Here is a 13,432-nt window from a genome sequence, read left to right on the forward strand (position 1 = left end):
AACTTATCAGTGTAATGATGTGAGGTCTCTAAACTGTAGCCTTATCCAATTGAGCCTTTGTGATATCTGCCCAAGCTTCAGCTACGATCTTGGATCTTTGAGTGCAATACCTAATTCTAGTGAAGGAAGAATTTGAAACAAGTTTCAGCCTTTGAAAACAGGTTTTTGCACTGTTGATGAACTTCCAGCAGTAGATGAGCTTTGTCTTAGCATGCAGGACTCAAAACAGCCCTTAGCACACAATGTTATATAGCTGGGCTTATATTTACTGGGAAGGATGAGAGGGAATCTAAACATAAAATTCTTAGGGGATTGTACAGTCCAGATGCAGAAAAAATGTTCCTGATGTTGGCGGAGTCCAGAACCAGGGGTCACAGTTTAAGAATATGGGGTAGGCCATTTAGGACTGAGATGAGGAAAATCATATTCACGCAGAGAGTTGTGAATCTGAGGGATTCACTGCCACAGAAGGCAGTGGAGGCCAATTCACTGGATGTTTTCAAGAAAGAGTTGAACCGGCTGAGTTACTCCAGCTTTATATGTCTACCTTTGGTTTAGACCAGCATCTGCAGTTCCTCCCTGCACAACTCTTTAGATAAACCATTAATGACTGGTTTAAATGAATGTTTCCATGACACAGTTTGGCTCAACACTGCCCAGTCCATCATCGGCTCTGACCTTCCTTCCATCGAGGGGATCTATCGCAGTCGCTGCCTCAAAAAGGCTGGCAGCATCATCAAGGACCCACACCATCCTGGCCACACACTCATCTCCCTGCTACCTTCAGGTAGAAGGTACAGGAGCCTGAAGACTGCAACGTCCAGGTTCAGGAATAGCTACTTCCCCAAAGCCATCAGGCTATTAAACTCAACTGGAACAAAACTCTGAACATTAATAGACCATTATCTGTTTATTTGCACTTTATCTGCTTATTTATTGATGTGTGTATATATTTATATAATGGTATATGGACACACTGATATGTTCTGTACTAATGCCTACTCATAGATTGTGCTGAAGCAAAGCAAGAATTTCATTGTCCTATCTGGGACACATGACAATAAACTCTGTTGAATCTTGACTCTCAACTATTCTACGGCCAACAGAGGGTTAATCCATTTATTCCAACTGAACTTGTTCGTCAGAGTGGCTGTGGGAGCGGTGTTAACCTTGTTTGGTGTTGACGCGAGGAGGGAGGGGACTAGTGGAGAGCTGAGAGCTGAGAGGCAGCTGGTGAACGAGTCAACCGCCCACATCAGGAAGTGGTCGGATCTCTGCAAGAGGAAAGGGAAGTAGGAGAGGGCGAATCAGGCACTCAGCCCCTTTTCTCTCTTACAACTGCACCGCCGTTCATGTTGACGGAACAGAGTCCATGAACAGAGGCAACTCCTCTCCACCAAAAAGAATAAAACCCTCAACTTTTTAACTGGGATCTTTTGCCTTTTAATTGTTTACAGGTAGGTTCAAAATTTCAGATGTTTCCCCCTTAAAAAAAAGAATGATTAGCAAGTTCCCTTTCTGATTTTTTTCCCTTCCCTTTTAAGCGGAACCTCTCGATCTTGACTCATAGGGCAGAGCTTGTCAAGGTCTGTGCAACTTTTTGTGCTGATAAATGATGTAATTTGTGCTTGGAAAATGCCAAATCGCGAGAGAAAAGTGGGCCGTTTTGTAGAGTTCTCTGTGCAATTAGTATTGTGGGAGTCTAGGGTGCGAAGGAACAGAGTCTTGTACTCCACAAGCAGGGCAGAGTCCCACAGAATGCCCCGAATACAATGATGGGGACTAAACAATTATTTGGAGCACAATGAAGATAGTTTTTTTGTTTTACTTTGTCCGGCTTTCTGTGCTAGTCTCAACCAAGAAACATGCCATTTGTGTGCTGAAAGTTTGATGTCAGCCCCAGATTGTTCCAGAGATGTGGTTGAATCTGTCAATTGTGTCTTTTTTAATTTTTAGGTTAAAGGCATTTTATTTTTGTGTTTGTGTGTTTGAAGGTGAATGTTGAGACTCGTTGTACAGAAGCATTAGGGTAGGATGATTAAGCAGTGTAATAAGGGTGGGTAGGGTGATTAAGCAGTATAATAAGGGTAGGTAGGATTTATTTGGAAAATGTGGTGGAAAAGTAGAGTAAAGAAGGGTTAATTTGTGCAGCTTGGTTTAGAGATACAGCAGGGAAACAGGCCCTTCAGCCCACCAAGTCCACACCAACCACCGATCACCCTTTCACACTAGTTCTGCTTTACCCATACCCCGCAACACTGCTCTCTCTCCCCATCCCTGCACTCACAACAAGGGCAGAGTCCCCCTAGTCCTCACCTTTCACCCCACCAGCCGGCAAATACAACAAATAATCCTCCGCCATTTCCGCCACCTCCAACGTGACCCCACCACTCGCCACATCTTCCCATCTCCCCCCATGTCTACCTTCCGCAAAGACCGCTCCCTCCGCAACTCCCTTGTCAATTCTTCCCTTCCCTCCCGTACCACCCCCTCCCCGGGCACTTTCCGTTGCAACCGCAAGAAATGCAACACCTGCCCCTTCACCTCCCCCCTCGACTCCATTCAAGGACCCAAGCAGTCGTTCCAGGTGCGACAAACGTTCACCTGTATCTCCTCCAACCTCATCTACTGCATCCGCTGCTCTAGATGTCAGCTGATTTACATCGGGGAGACTAAGCGGAGGTTGGGCGATCGTTTCGCCGAACACCTCCGCTCAGTCCGCAATAACCTACCTGAACTCCCGGTGGCTCAGCACTTCAACTCCCCCTCCCATTCCCAATCCGACCTCTCTGTCCTGGGTCTCCTCCATTGCCAGAGTGAGCAACACCGGAAATTGGAGGAACAGCACCTCATATTCCGCCTGGGTTGCTTGCGTCCGGATGGCATGAACGTTGAATTCTCCCAGTTTTGCTAGCCCTTGCTGTCACCTCCCCTTCCTTAACCCTCGAGCTGTCTCCTCCCATTCCCCCGCCCTCGGTCTCCTCCTCCTCCCTTTTTCCTTCCTTCTCCCCCCCCCCACCCCCCATCAGTCTGAAGAAGGGTTTCGGCCCGAAACGTCGCCTATTTCCTTCGCTCCATAGATGCTGCTGCACCCGCTGAGTTTCTCCAGCATTTTTGTGTACCTTTGTTCTATTTGATCTTGTTTGATTGTGCACGCCAGGTTGATTGCATTCGTCGAAACAGGGCGGACCACGTGAAGTTTGCAACCTCCCACCCCAGTCATCACCTGAGGTCGGGATTGAACTTGGGTCTCTGACGCCGTGAGACCGCGGCTCTACCAGCTGCACCACTGAGAGATGTTGAAAGTGTTGTTGCTTTGTTATGGACTAGGTATTTTTCACACAGAGGGCGGTGGATATATTTGGATGAGCTGCCAGAGGGGGTAATTGAGGCAGGAACTATAACAACATTTAAAAGACACTTGGACAGGTACATGGATAGGAAAGGTTTAGAGGGGTATATGGACCAAATGCTGGCACGTGGGACTAGTGTAGATGGGGCATCTTGGTTGGCATAGATGGGTTGGGTCGAAGGGCATGTTTTCATGCTGTGTCACTCTGTGGAGCTGTTGGGCTGAAACTAATACAGGATACAACGATACAACCATGGATGCAGAAAATAACAACTGAGCTAACAAGGCTTGGGTGCCGTAGGAGGGACCGTTCATGAATCCATCTAGAATCCGAATGAGTTCTCTTGGATTCATCAGCTTGAGAAATATTAACACTGTGTTCATTGAAAGTGAAGCTCAAAGACATCGTAGGCAGAGGATTGCGTGTGGGAGGAGGTGGAATATTGAATTCAGCGTTCACTAAATGGCTCATATCTGTAACCAGAAACTAATGAAAAATGCTCCAGGTATTTCAGGAAGTGAAGTGAGTTTTTTTGTGGCTGGTGTGCCTCCTTCCTACAAACCAAAATGTCTATAGCTCGCTCTATCACTCATTATACCTCGAGGCCAGGAGCATAATCAAGGATGAGTCGCACCCTGGCCACTCCCTCTTCTCTCCTCTCCCATCAGGCAAAAGGTACAGAAGTGTGAAAACGCACACCTCCAGATTCAGGGACAGTTTCTTCCCACCTGTTATCAGGCTTCTGAATTATCCTACCACAACCAGAGAGCAGTGCTGAACTACTATCTACCTCTTTGGTGTCCCTCGGACTATACTTGATCGGACTTTGCTGGCTTTACCTTGCACTCAACGTTATTCCCTTTATCATGTATCTGTACATTGTAAGTGGATTGATTGTAATCATGTATTGTCTTTCTGCTGACTGGTTAGCACGCAGCAAAGGCTTTTCACTGTACCTCGGTACAAGTAACCATAAACTAAACTAAACTGATCTGAAACATCACCCGTCCATTCCCTCCACAGATGCTGCCTGACCCGCTGAGTTCCTCCAGCACTTTGTATTTTGTTCAAGATTCCTGCATCTACAGTTCTTTGTGTCTCCATGTCAGCAGAGGACGTGGTGTTTTATTTTGTGTGAATTCTTGATTAGTACGGGTGTCAAGGGTTATGGGGAGAAGGCAGGAGAATGAGGTTGAGAGGGAAAGGTAGATCAGCCATGATTGAATGGCTGCGTAGACTCGATGGGCCGAATGGCCTAATTCTGCTCCTTTGACTTATGGACTTTGCAAGGATAGATATAAATGTGTTTCATCCGGGGCTGTGGGAAGTCCATTGGTGTGAGCCGCAGTTGTTCAGTAACTGTGTGTGTGTCTCTGTCTCTGTCTCTGTCTCTGTCTCTGTCCGATGTTAATTGTTTCCATCTGTTTTAGTTGCAGAAGATCAGCCATGTCTTACCACAGCTTCTTGCTCGAACCTATTAGCTGCCATGCCTGGAATAAAGACAGGACCCGTGAGTATTTCAAACACACCGCAGATCAAACACTTTGGGCAGACCGCCGGTCTTCATGTCCACTGGTAACCAACGCCACAGATTTTACGCTGATCTTTCTTCAACGAGCCACATCACAGTCACTACTTCACTACTTGAATGGAACTTGTGAATCATCGCTGCACAAGTTGCAATATTTGTTCCAGCTTTGGATGCCAGCCTCCAGCTTGGTCCGACAATTTGGCAATTATGATTTCTGTTGTTTACATTTAAAATATCTAATAGATGACAAAGAAACAGAACACTTCCCACATTGCTAATAGAAAAAGTAGATCAGCTCTAAAGACTGCTCCACTTAGATCGTGCAGCACAGAAAACAGATCTTAGAGGCAGAAATAAGTCTGTACTCTGGGTTGGATAATGAATAAGTTGCAGGTTTATTGGGGTTTAGCTGGAAAAGGAGCTCAGTGGGATTGGAACTCAAAGTGTTGGAGTAGCTCAGCAGGTCAGGCAGCATCTCTGGAGGACATGGACAGGTGACGTTTCAGGCTGAGACCCTTCTTCAAGCAGATTGTACAGTTGGCGGGAGCTAAAGCTGGAAGAGAGGTGAGGGTGGGACAAAGCCTGGCAAGTGATAGGTGGATGCAGGTGAGGGGGGGGGGGGGGGTAGTTTGATTGATTGGAAGATAGTTAGACAAAGGCTGGAGATGAAAAGACAAAAAATATGAGATAAGGATAGAAGAGGCAGGAACAGTGAAGTCAGAGGAAGGAATACAGGTGGAAGTGGAATGGGAGAACCAGGTGCCATCCAGTCTAGGTTCAGTTTATTGTCACGTGTACCGAGGTACAGAGAAAAGCCATTGCTGCGTGTTATCCGGTCAGCAGAAAGACAGTACATGATTACAATCAAGCCATTTACAGTGTATAGATACATGATCTATATCTATATAGATACAGATTTATGGAATTCCCTGTCACAGAGGGCAGTGGAGGCCAAGTGACTGGATGGATTTAAGAGAGAGTTAGATAGAGCTCTAGGGGCTGGTGGAATCAAGGGATATAGGGAGAAAGCTGGCACGGGTTATTGATAGGGGACGATCAGCCATGATCACAATGAATGGCGGTGCTGGCTCGAAGGGCCGAATGGTCTCCTTCTGCACCTATTTTCTATGTTTCTATGATAAGCAATTACATTTAGTGCAAGGTAAAGCCATCAAGGATAGTCCGAGGGTCACCAATGAGGAAGATGGTAGTTCAGGACTGCTCTCTGATTGTGGTAGGACGATTCCTCCAGGTGCCCTCTTACTCCAATCAGCCTGAAGAAGGTTCCTGGCCCCAGATGTCGCCTGTCCATGTCCTCCAGAGATGTTGCCTGACCCACTGAGTCACTCCACAACTTTGTGTCTATTTCTGGCACTGTTATTCACTTCCTTAAGTCAGAGCACATAATGAGAATGTCCTCTGATGTAGTTCTGCCTCGTACTTTGCTTCCTGCGAAGCTCTCAAGTTGAGTGTTCTCGGTCTGGTAGCGTTCTTGCCAGCCGTGCTTTACATAGAAACATAGAAAATAGATGCAGGAGGAGGCCATTCGGCCCTTCGAGCCAGCACCGCCATTCATTGTGATCATGGCTGATCGTCCCCTATCAATAACCCGTGCCTGCATATCCCTTGACTCCACTAGCCCCTAGAGCTCTATCTAACTCTCTCTTAAATCCATCCAGTGACTTGGCTTCCACTGCCCTCTGTGGCAGGGAATTCCATAAATTCACAACTCTCTGGGTGAAAAGGTTTTTTCTCACCTCAGTCTTAAATGACCTCCCCTTTATTCTAAGACTGTGGCCCCTGGTTCTGGACTCGCCCAACATTGGGAACATTTTTCCTGCATCTAGCTTGTACAGTCCTTTTATAATTTTATATGTTTCTATAAGAGCTACCCCTCGTCCTTCTAAACTCCAGTGAATACAAGCCTAGTCTTTTCAATCTTTCCTCATGCGACAGTCCCGCCATCCCAGGGATCAATCTCGTGAACCTACGCTGCACTGCCTCAATCGCAAGGATGTCCTTCCTCAAATTATGAGGATTGGAACTTTGGATGAGCAGAGTTGAGGGAAAGGGGAAGTATGGATAAAATTGTTCGTCGGAGGTAGGCCCAAAAGTGACTTTTTTCCACGGGTTTCCACGCTGTGTTTCTGAACTAAACTAAACCAGAGCATGTTTTTGGAATTTGATCCGTGCGTTTCGAAGATTGTTGGGCAGAAGATGGGAGAGATGAGAGTCATTAGGTTGAAGTGATAGCGGTCGGGGGGATTGAACGATCAGAAATGCGTGACATAAATCCGGGACCCTGGTCTCGACATCATACAGCAGCCGATGGGAGTCTGACTGGACTTGGGGCAGAGCGGGGGTGGGTGGGTGGGTGGGGGGGAACAAGATTGATTGAAGGGTGGAGCTAATTATTGACTGTTCCGACACGCATCCCAATCTGTCCCATACTGACAAGGTAGACAAAAATGCTGGAGAAACTCAGCGGGTGCAGCAGCATCTATGGAGCGAAGGAAATAGGCAACGTTTCAGGCCGAAACCCTTCCGGGTTTCGTCCCGAAACGTTGCCTATTTCCTTCAGGGTTTTGGCCTGAAACGTTGCCTATTTCCTTCGCTCCATAGATGCTGCTGCACCCTCTGAGTTTCTTCAGCACTTTTGTCTTCCTTCGATTTTCCAGCATCTGCAGTTCCTTCTTAAACACCCATACTGACCAGGTTGCCCAAGGAATGCCCAACGATGTCACCCGGGACAATATGTACAATATCTAGCACGTGAGTGACGTCATTCCGTGTGGCCAAGTTGGAATGTTATCGGGGTTGCTGGGGGGCACTGACGTCGTGAAGTCCCTGCTGAAGATAGGGCTCTTTAAAAATAGTGGAGTCAGGGGATATGGGGAGAAGGCAGGAACGGGGCACTGATTGGGGATGATCAGCCATGATCACATTGTATGGCGGTGCTGGCTCGAAGGGCCGAATGGCCTACTCCTGCACCTATTGTCTATTGTCTATTGTCTATAGAAGCCTCAGAGTAACATTAACCGTCCTGAGATAGACACAAAAAGCTGAAGTAACTCAGCGGGGATAGGCAGCAGCATCTCTGGAGAAGAAGGCATGGGTGAGGTTTCGGGTCGAGGCCCTTCTTTTCTTAACCACCCTGAAACGGGAATGAACGCATTTTATTTGTTGGAGGGAGTCGGAGGAAAGAATTGATTTTTAATTGCGTAATCTTGAGGCATCTTGGTCGGCATGGGCAAGTTGGGCTGAAGGGCCTGTCTCTGTGCTCTGTGACTGATTGAGTTGCCAGGCACATAATGCATCGCAACTAACTGTTTGCATTCAGTCTGCTTCTTCTGACAAGAAAGGCAGAAATTATATATAAATCCCAACACAACCACTGCCGCCTGTTTGCAAAGGGAGTCCATAGAGGGAGTGTAGAGAAGGTTCACCAGACTGATTCTTGGGATGGCAGGACTTTCATATGAAGAAAGACTGGATAGACTTGGCTTGTACTCGCTAGAATTTAGAAGATTGAGGGGGGATCTTATAGAAACTTACAAAATTCTTAAGGGGTTGGACAGGCTAGATGCAGGAAGATTGTTCCCGATGTTGGGGAAGTCCAGAACAAGGGGTCACAGTTTAAGGATAAGGGGGAAATCTTTTAGGACCGAGATGAGAAAAACATTTTTCACACAGAGAGTGGTGAATCTGTGGAACTCTCTGCCACAGAAGGTAGTTGAGGCCAGTTCATTGGCTATATTTAAGAGGGAGTTAGATGTGGCCCTTGTGACTAAAGGGATCAGGGGGTATGGAGAGAAGGCAGGTACAGGGTACAGATTGGGGATGATCAGCCATGATCACAATGAATGGCGGTGCAGGCTCGAAGGGCCGAATGGCCTACTCCTGCACCTATTTTCTATGTTTCTATGTGTGTTCTGGTTGGCTTCCTTGCTGTGCATGCCAACGTAATAAGAACAACACTGACTAATCAAAGTGCGCCTCCTGGGATGGTAACTGACTCTTGATCCCACTGCCCTGACTTGGGTGAGCTGTATATTCTCGTGCAGCAGCTTCCACACAGAATTCAAAGACCTGCTTTGTTCTATTTCCTGGAGACTATTTGAAAAGTCCCAACAAAAAGAACCCTATGGTGCGTGCCAGTTATAGTTCACGGTCCCAGGAATGTATGTATTTAGCTGAGATTCATTGGAACTGACTGTGCAGCGATGTGTAACCCAGATGGGCAAAAGATGAGAGAGAGCATAAAGTGAATCGAATGCAGATGGATCAAGGTTCACTTTGGCACTCGATGCCCTTCACTGCTCCATCAAACCCTGCTTCCTCTTAATCCAGAGTGACTGGCTTCAGCAGTTGTACAGAACCGCAGTCCACAGCAATATTATTTGTAAAGTTGTGTGTGTGTGTGTGTGTGTGTGGGGGTGTGGGTGGGTGTGTGTGTGTGTGAGATGGTGTGTGTGTGTGGTGGTGTGTGTGTGTGGGGGGTGTGTGTGTGGGGGGTGTGTGTGCATGTGTGGGGGGGGGGGTGTGTGTGGGGCGGGGGGTGTGGGGGTGTGTGGGGGGGGGGGTGTGTGGGTGTGCGGGGTGTGTGTGTGTGTGCGGGGTGTGTGTGTGTGTGCGGGGTGTGTGTGTGTGTGGGTGGGGGGTGTGTGTGGGGTGGGTGTGTGTGGGGGGGGTGTGTGTGTGTGTGGGGGGGGTGTGTGTGTGTGCGGGGTGTGTGTGTGTGTGGGGGGGGTGTGTGTGTGGGGTGGGGGGTGTGTGTGTGTGGGGGGGGTGTGTGTGTGTGGGGGGGGTGTGTGTGTGTGGGGGGGGTGTGTGTGTGTGGGGGGGGTGTGTATGTGGAATAGTGCTAGTGTACGGGATGATGATCGCTGGTCGGCACAGACTCGGCGGGCCGAAGGACCTGTACCGACGCTGTGTCTCTAAACTCAGTCTCTTGACAGAATCCCCCCCACCGGCTCGATTCCAGGGATTACTGCGGCGTTTCTGTCACAGTGCAGTGAATGAAGTATCCATCCCGAACACCCCAGGCAACTTTATTCATGAGGACATGGGAGGATCTTGTGTCTTTTTTTTCCCCCCAAGTATTTAGGTGTGGTTTTATTATTGTCATGTGTACCAAGGTGCAGTGAATAGTTTTGTGATGCACGCTATACAGGCAGATCATGTACAATCAAGTACAATGGGCAGAGCAAAGGGGAAGATACAGAGTGCAGAATATAGTTCAAGTGTTTTATTGCCATATGTCCCGGATGGGACAATGAAATTCTTACTTGCTGCAGCACGACAGAATATGTCAATATGTAAACATAGTATATAACCGGGGGAAGAGAAAAAAAAAAGAAAAAGTTCAATAAATAACAAATGTAGTGCAATAATAATATACTTATTATTCTCAGTATTGTAGCATCATATCCATTGATTCCCTCGAAAATCTGGAAATCTATCAGTCTCTGCATTGAATGCAACTAATGTCTGGACCTCCAAGGACTCTTGAGGAAGTGAATTTTAAGAAGTCTCCATTGAGAGAAGCATTTTCTTCTCGTTTCAGTCGTAAAGTTTCAGTGACTTTTTATTTTTGAGATACCAACCCTTGGCAAAGACTAAAACCCCTGTGCCACGGTACGAGTTCATTCCAAGAGCTCTCCCGGGTTTGCCCTGACTCGAACTCTGAGATTTACGGTAATGGCCACTCGTCTGTACTCGGGGCTCTCGTGGACATTTTTCATCATGTTGAAAAATCTTCACGAGTCTTCCCGAGTACCTGCCGTTAGCGAGTCTTCCCGAGTACCTGGCGTTAGCGAGTCTTCCCGAGTACCTGCCGTTAGCGAGTCTTCCCGAGTACCTGCCGTTAGCGAGTCTTCCCGAGTACCTGCTGTTAGCGCAAAGAGACGTCCCCGAGCTCCGACGTACCCGCTACGTTCATTCTCCGTGCTTACCACGAGTTTGATTTTATCTTTTAACTCAGGAGAGCTCTTGGAATTAACTCGTACCGTGGGACAGGGCCATTACACTGTGGTGCAAATGTGTGTTTATCATTGTTAATGGGGGAAAATTGTCCCAAAGCGGCTTTAACGAGAGAGTTGAACGATTAAAGGGATATTATGAAGAACGTCCACATTTCATAATGTACCTCCTGACATTTCAATGCAAATTGCTGGGTACAGAATGACTTGGTGATGTTGCGGCATGTTTGAAAGCAGGCTGTTGTGCAAGGCGCTGGTATGCTGAAGGATTGCTCAACCATTAGCACCAGGTCTCGCTGAGACTTGTACAGCTCACAAAATGCTGCTTCAGGAAAAACACGTATTTGGCAATTAGTTTGGGCATGTTGAGATCAGGTCATGTAAAGTTGGGTTGGAACCTGTCCTCCCTTTTCACTTTTCCCCACCCATATTGGCTTACGTTCTCATCTTTCAACTCTTCACCATGCAAGCCGCATATATCGTTAACGATGCCAGCTAACCCCTGCAGAAACAAGGAACTGCAGATCCTGGTATACACAAACACTCAAAGTGCTGGAGTAACTCAGCAGGCCGAGCAGAGACCTCTGGAATCTCTCTTCATCAAGCCCTCCTCCTATCCCAGAAACAAAAAAAAAACTGCAGGTGCTGGTTTATGCCAGAAATAGACACAAAGTGCTGGAGTAACTCCGCGGGTCAGGCAGCATCTGTGGAGAGAAAGGATGGGTGACGTTTCAGGTCGGGATCCCTCTTCACGCTTTCAGCCATCGTTGTCTCCAGAGATGCTGCCCGACCCGCTGAGTTACTCCAGCACTTTGTGTCTTCTCCTCCTTTCCTTCCTTCCTTACAACTTATTTGTCCAGTTGGCGTCTCTTCCCATCCATCGCCTTCTGTGCCTCGGCATTGAATTTTGTCTGGCATCTCTCCTGGCAAAGTGTCACAGTGAGAATATGTGACTTTTATAGACAACTAGACCAAGTGCAGACCCGTTGGGTCTGCTCCCCCAATGGTGTGATCCCCCAACTCAATATTCCACCATGCACCCGTCACCTCCAATGGAACTGAAGCCGTCCCCAAAAGTAAGATTCCAGCACTCCCCTGCCTCCCTCAGCAGTGGATTTAAAAAAAAATCCAATTGCACCTCCCCTGCCTGCTGCAGCAGTGAAAGGTTCAGAGTGTTCCTGTCTTGCAAGATTGTCTCGAAGTGTGTTGGAAGCTGACATGTAAATGGAGAAGCCAGTTTATTGTTGAAATTCTGGGGGGTGGGGGGGGGGGGGGAGAAGGATTTGATTAAAAACGTGTACTTCAACACGACGAAATGTAATGAGGAGCAGATACTTAGAAAGAAAAGCGAGATCTCTACCGAAATGGAAAAGATGTCGGAGATTGAGCGTCTGGATTGGGCGTGGCAATGAATCAAAGGAAGAAATGCAGCCGGCAGCCGTACATGTAAATGGATCCATTCCGATTGGACATCTGCGAGCATCGGCCATTCCGATTGGACATCTGCGAGTATCGGGCACGAATCAAAAGGCAGAAAGGGAGTCGGACGGCAGCCGGACGGATAGCACCAGAGTTTTATAGATAGTAGATATATAATATATAATATAGAAAGATAGATAGATAGGTGCAGGAGTAGAGGCCATTCGTCCCTTCGAGCCAGCACCGCCATTCAAAGTGATCATGGCTGATCATCCCTAATCGGTACCCCGTTCCTGCCTTCTCCCCATATCCCCTCTCAGCTATCTTTCAGAGCCCTACCTAGCTCTTTCAAGGGGCAATGGTCAGAAAAATAAGGAAGTAACAGAAATAAATTTGAGGATGTCTTTTATCAATCATCAGCAAAAAAAAACTCTGCAGTCAAACTAAACATGTAGTAGTGAGAAAATAAACTGTGTGTGAGTGAGAACTGCTGGCAGATGGAGAATGAAGTGATGTATGGATGGATGGATTTAGTTCCCTGGTCTTTTAGTTTCTGGCCAGTTAGACTTGAACACAAACCAAATTAAACAAGCAGAAGGTTCTCCTCCAGAGATGATCATCTCTGACAGGCACAATCCGACCGACGTCTGATACTGGCTACTGGGTGAACTCTCTTGCTGGGAGCTGAACATCCAGGCTCCTTCCTCCTATTTCTTTTTTACATTTAACGTAGAACGGTACACAGAGTCTCTTGCCCAGAGAAGGGGAATCGAGAACCAGAGGACATAGATTTAAGGTGAGGGGGGGTGGGGGGGGATATTGAACAGGAGCCCGAGGGGTAACTCTTTTATGCAGAGGGAGGAGGGTGTGGGGAAGGAGCTGCCGGAGGAGGTAGTTGAGGCAGGGACTATTGCAACGTTTAAGGAACATGTAGACAGGTACATGAAGGGAAGTATTGAAGGATCTGGGCCAAAAGCAGGCAGATGGAACTAGTACAGTTGGGGCACGTTGGTTGGCATGGACCATTTGCCATTTATTACAATGCTATTTGTGGGTTCTAGGGCAGCACAATGGTAGAGTTGCTGCCTTACAGTGCTTACAGCACCAGAGACCCGGGTTCGATCCCGACCACGGGAGCTGTCTGTACA

The 13,432-nt window shown here is 47.5% G+C and overlaps 1 protein-coding gene across 1 annotated transcript in view; it reads left to right on the plus strand.

Annotated features, from left to right (window-relative positions):
* Nucleotides 1–1,255: 1,255 nt before the first annotated feature.
* Nucleotides 1,256–13,432, plus strand: part of LOC116985971 (actin-related protein 2/3 complex subunit 1B-A-like) — a 34,840-nt gene continuing 22,663 nt past the window's right edge. The window contains 2 exon segments of the mRNA XM_033041120.1: nucleotides 1,256–1,457; nucleotides 4,784–4,863. Of these exon segments, the coding sequence (XP_032897011.1) occupies nucleotides 4,800–4,863 (64 nt within the window). The 5' untranslated portion in view covers nucleotides 1,256–1,457; nucleotides 4,784–4,799.

The sequence above is a fragment of the Amblyraja radiata genome, chromosome 22 (assembly GCF_010909765.2).
Source record: "Amblyraja radiata isolate CabotCenter1 chromosome 22, sAmbRad1.1.pri, whole genome shotgun sequence".
NCBI classification, from domain to species: Eukaryota; Metazoa; Chordata; class Chondrichthyes; order Rajiformes; family Rajidae; genus Amblyraja; species Amblyraja radiata.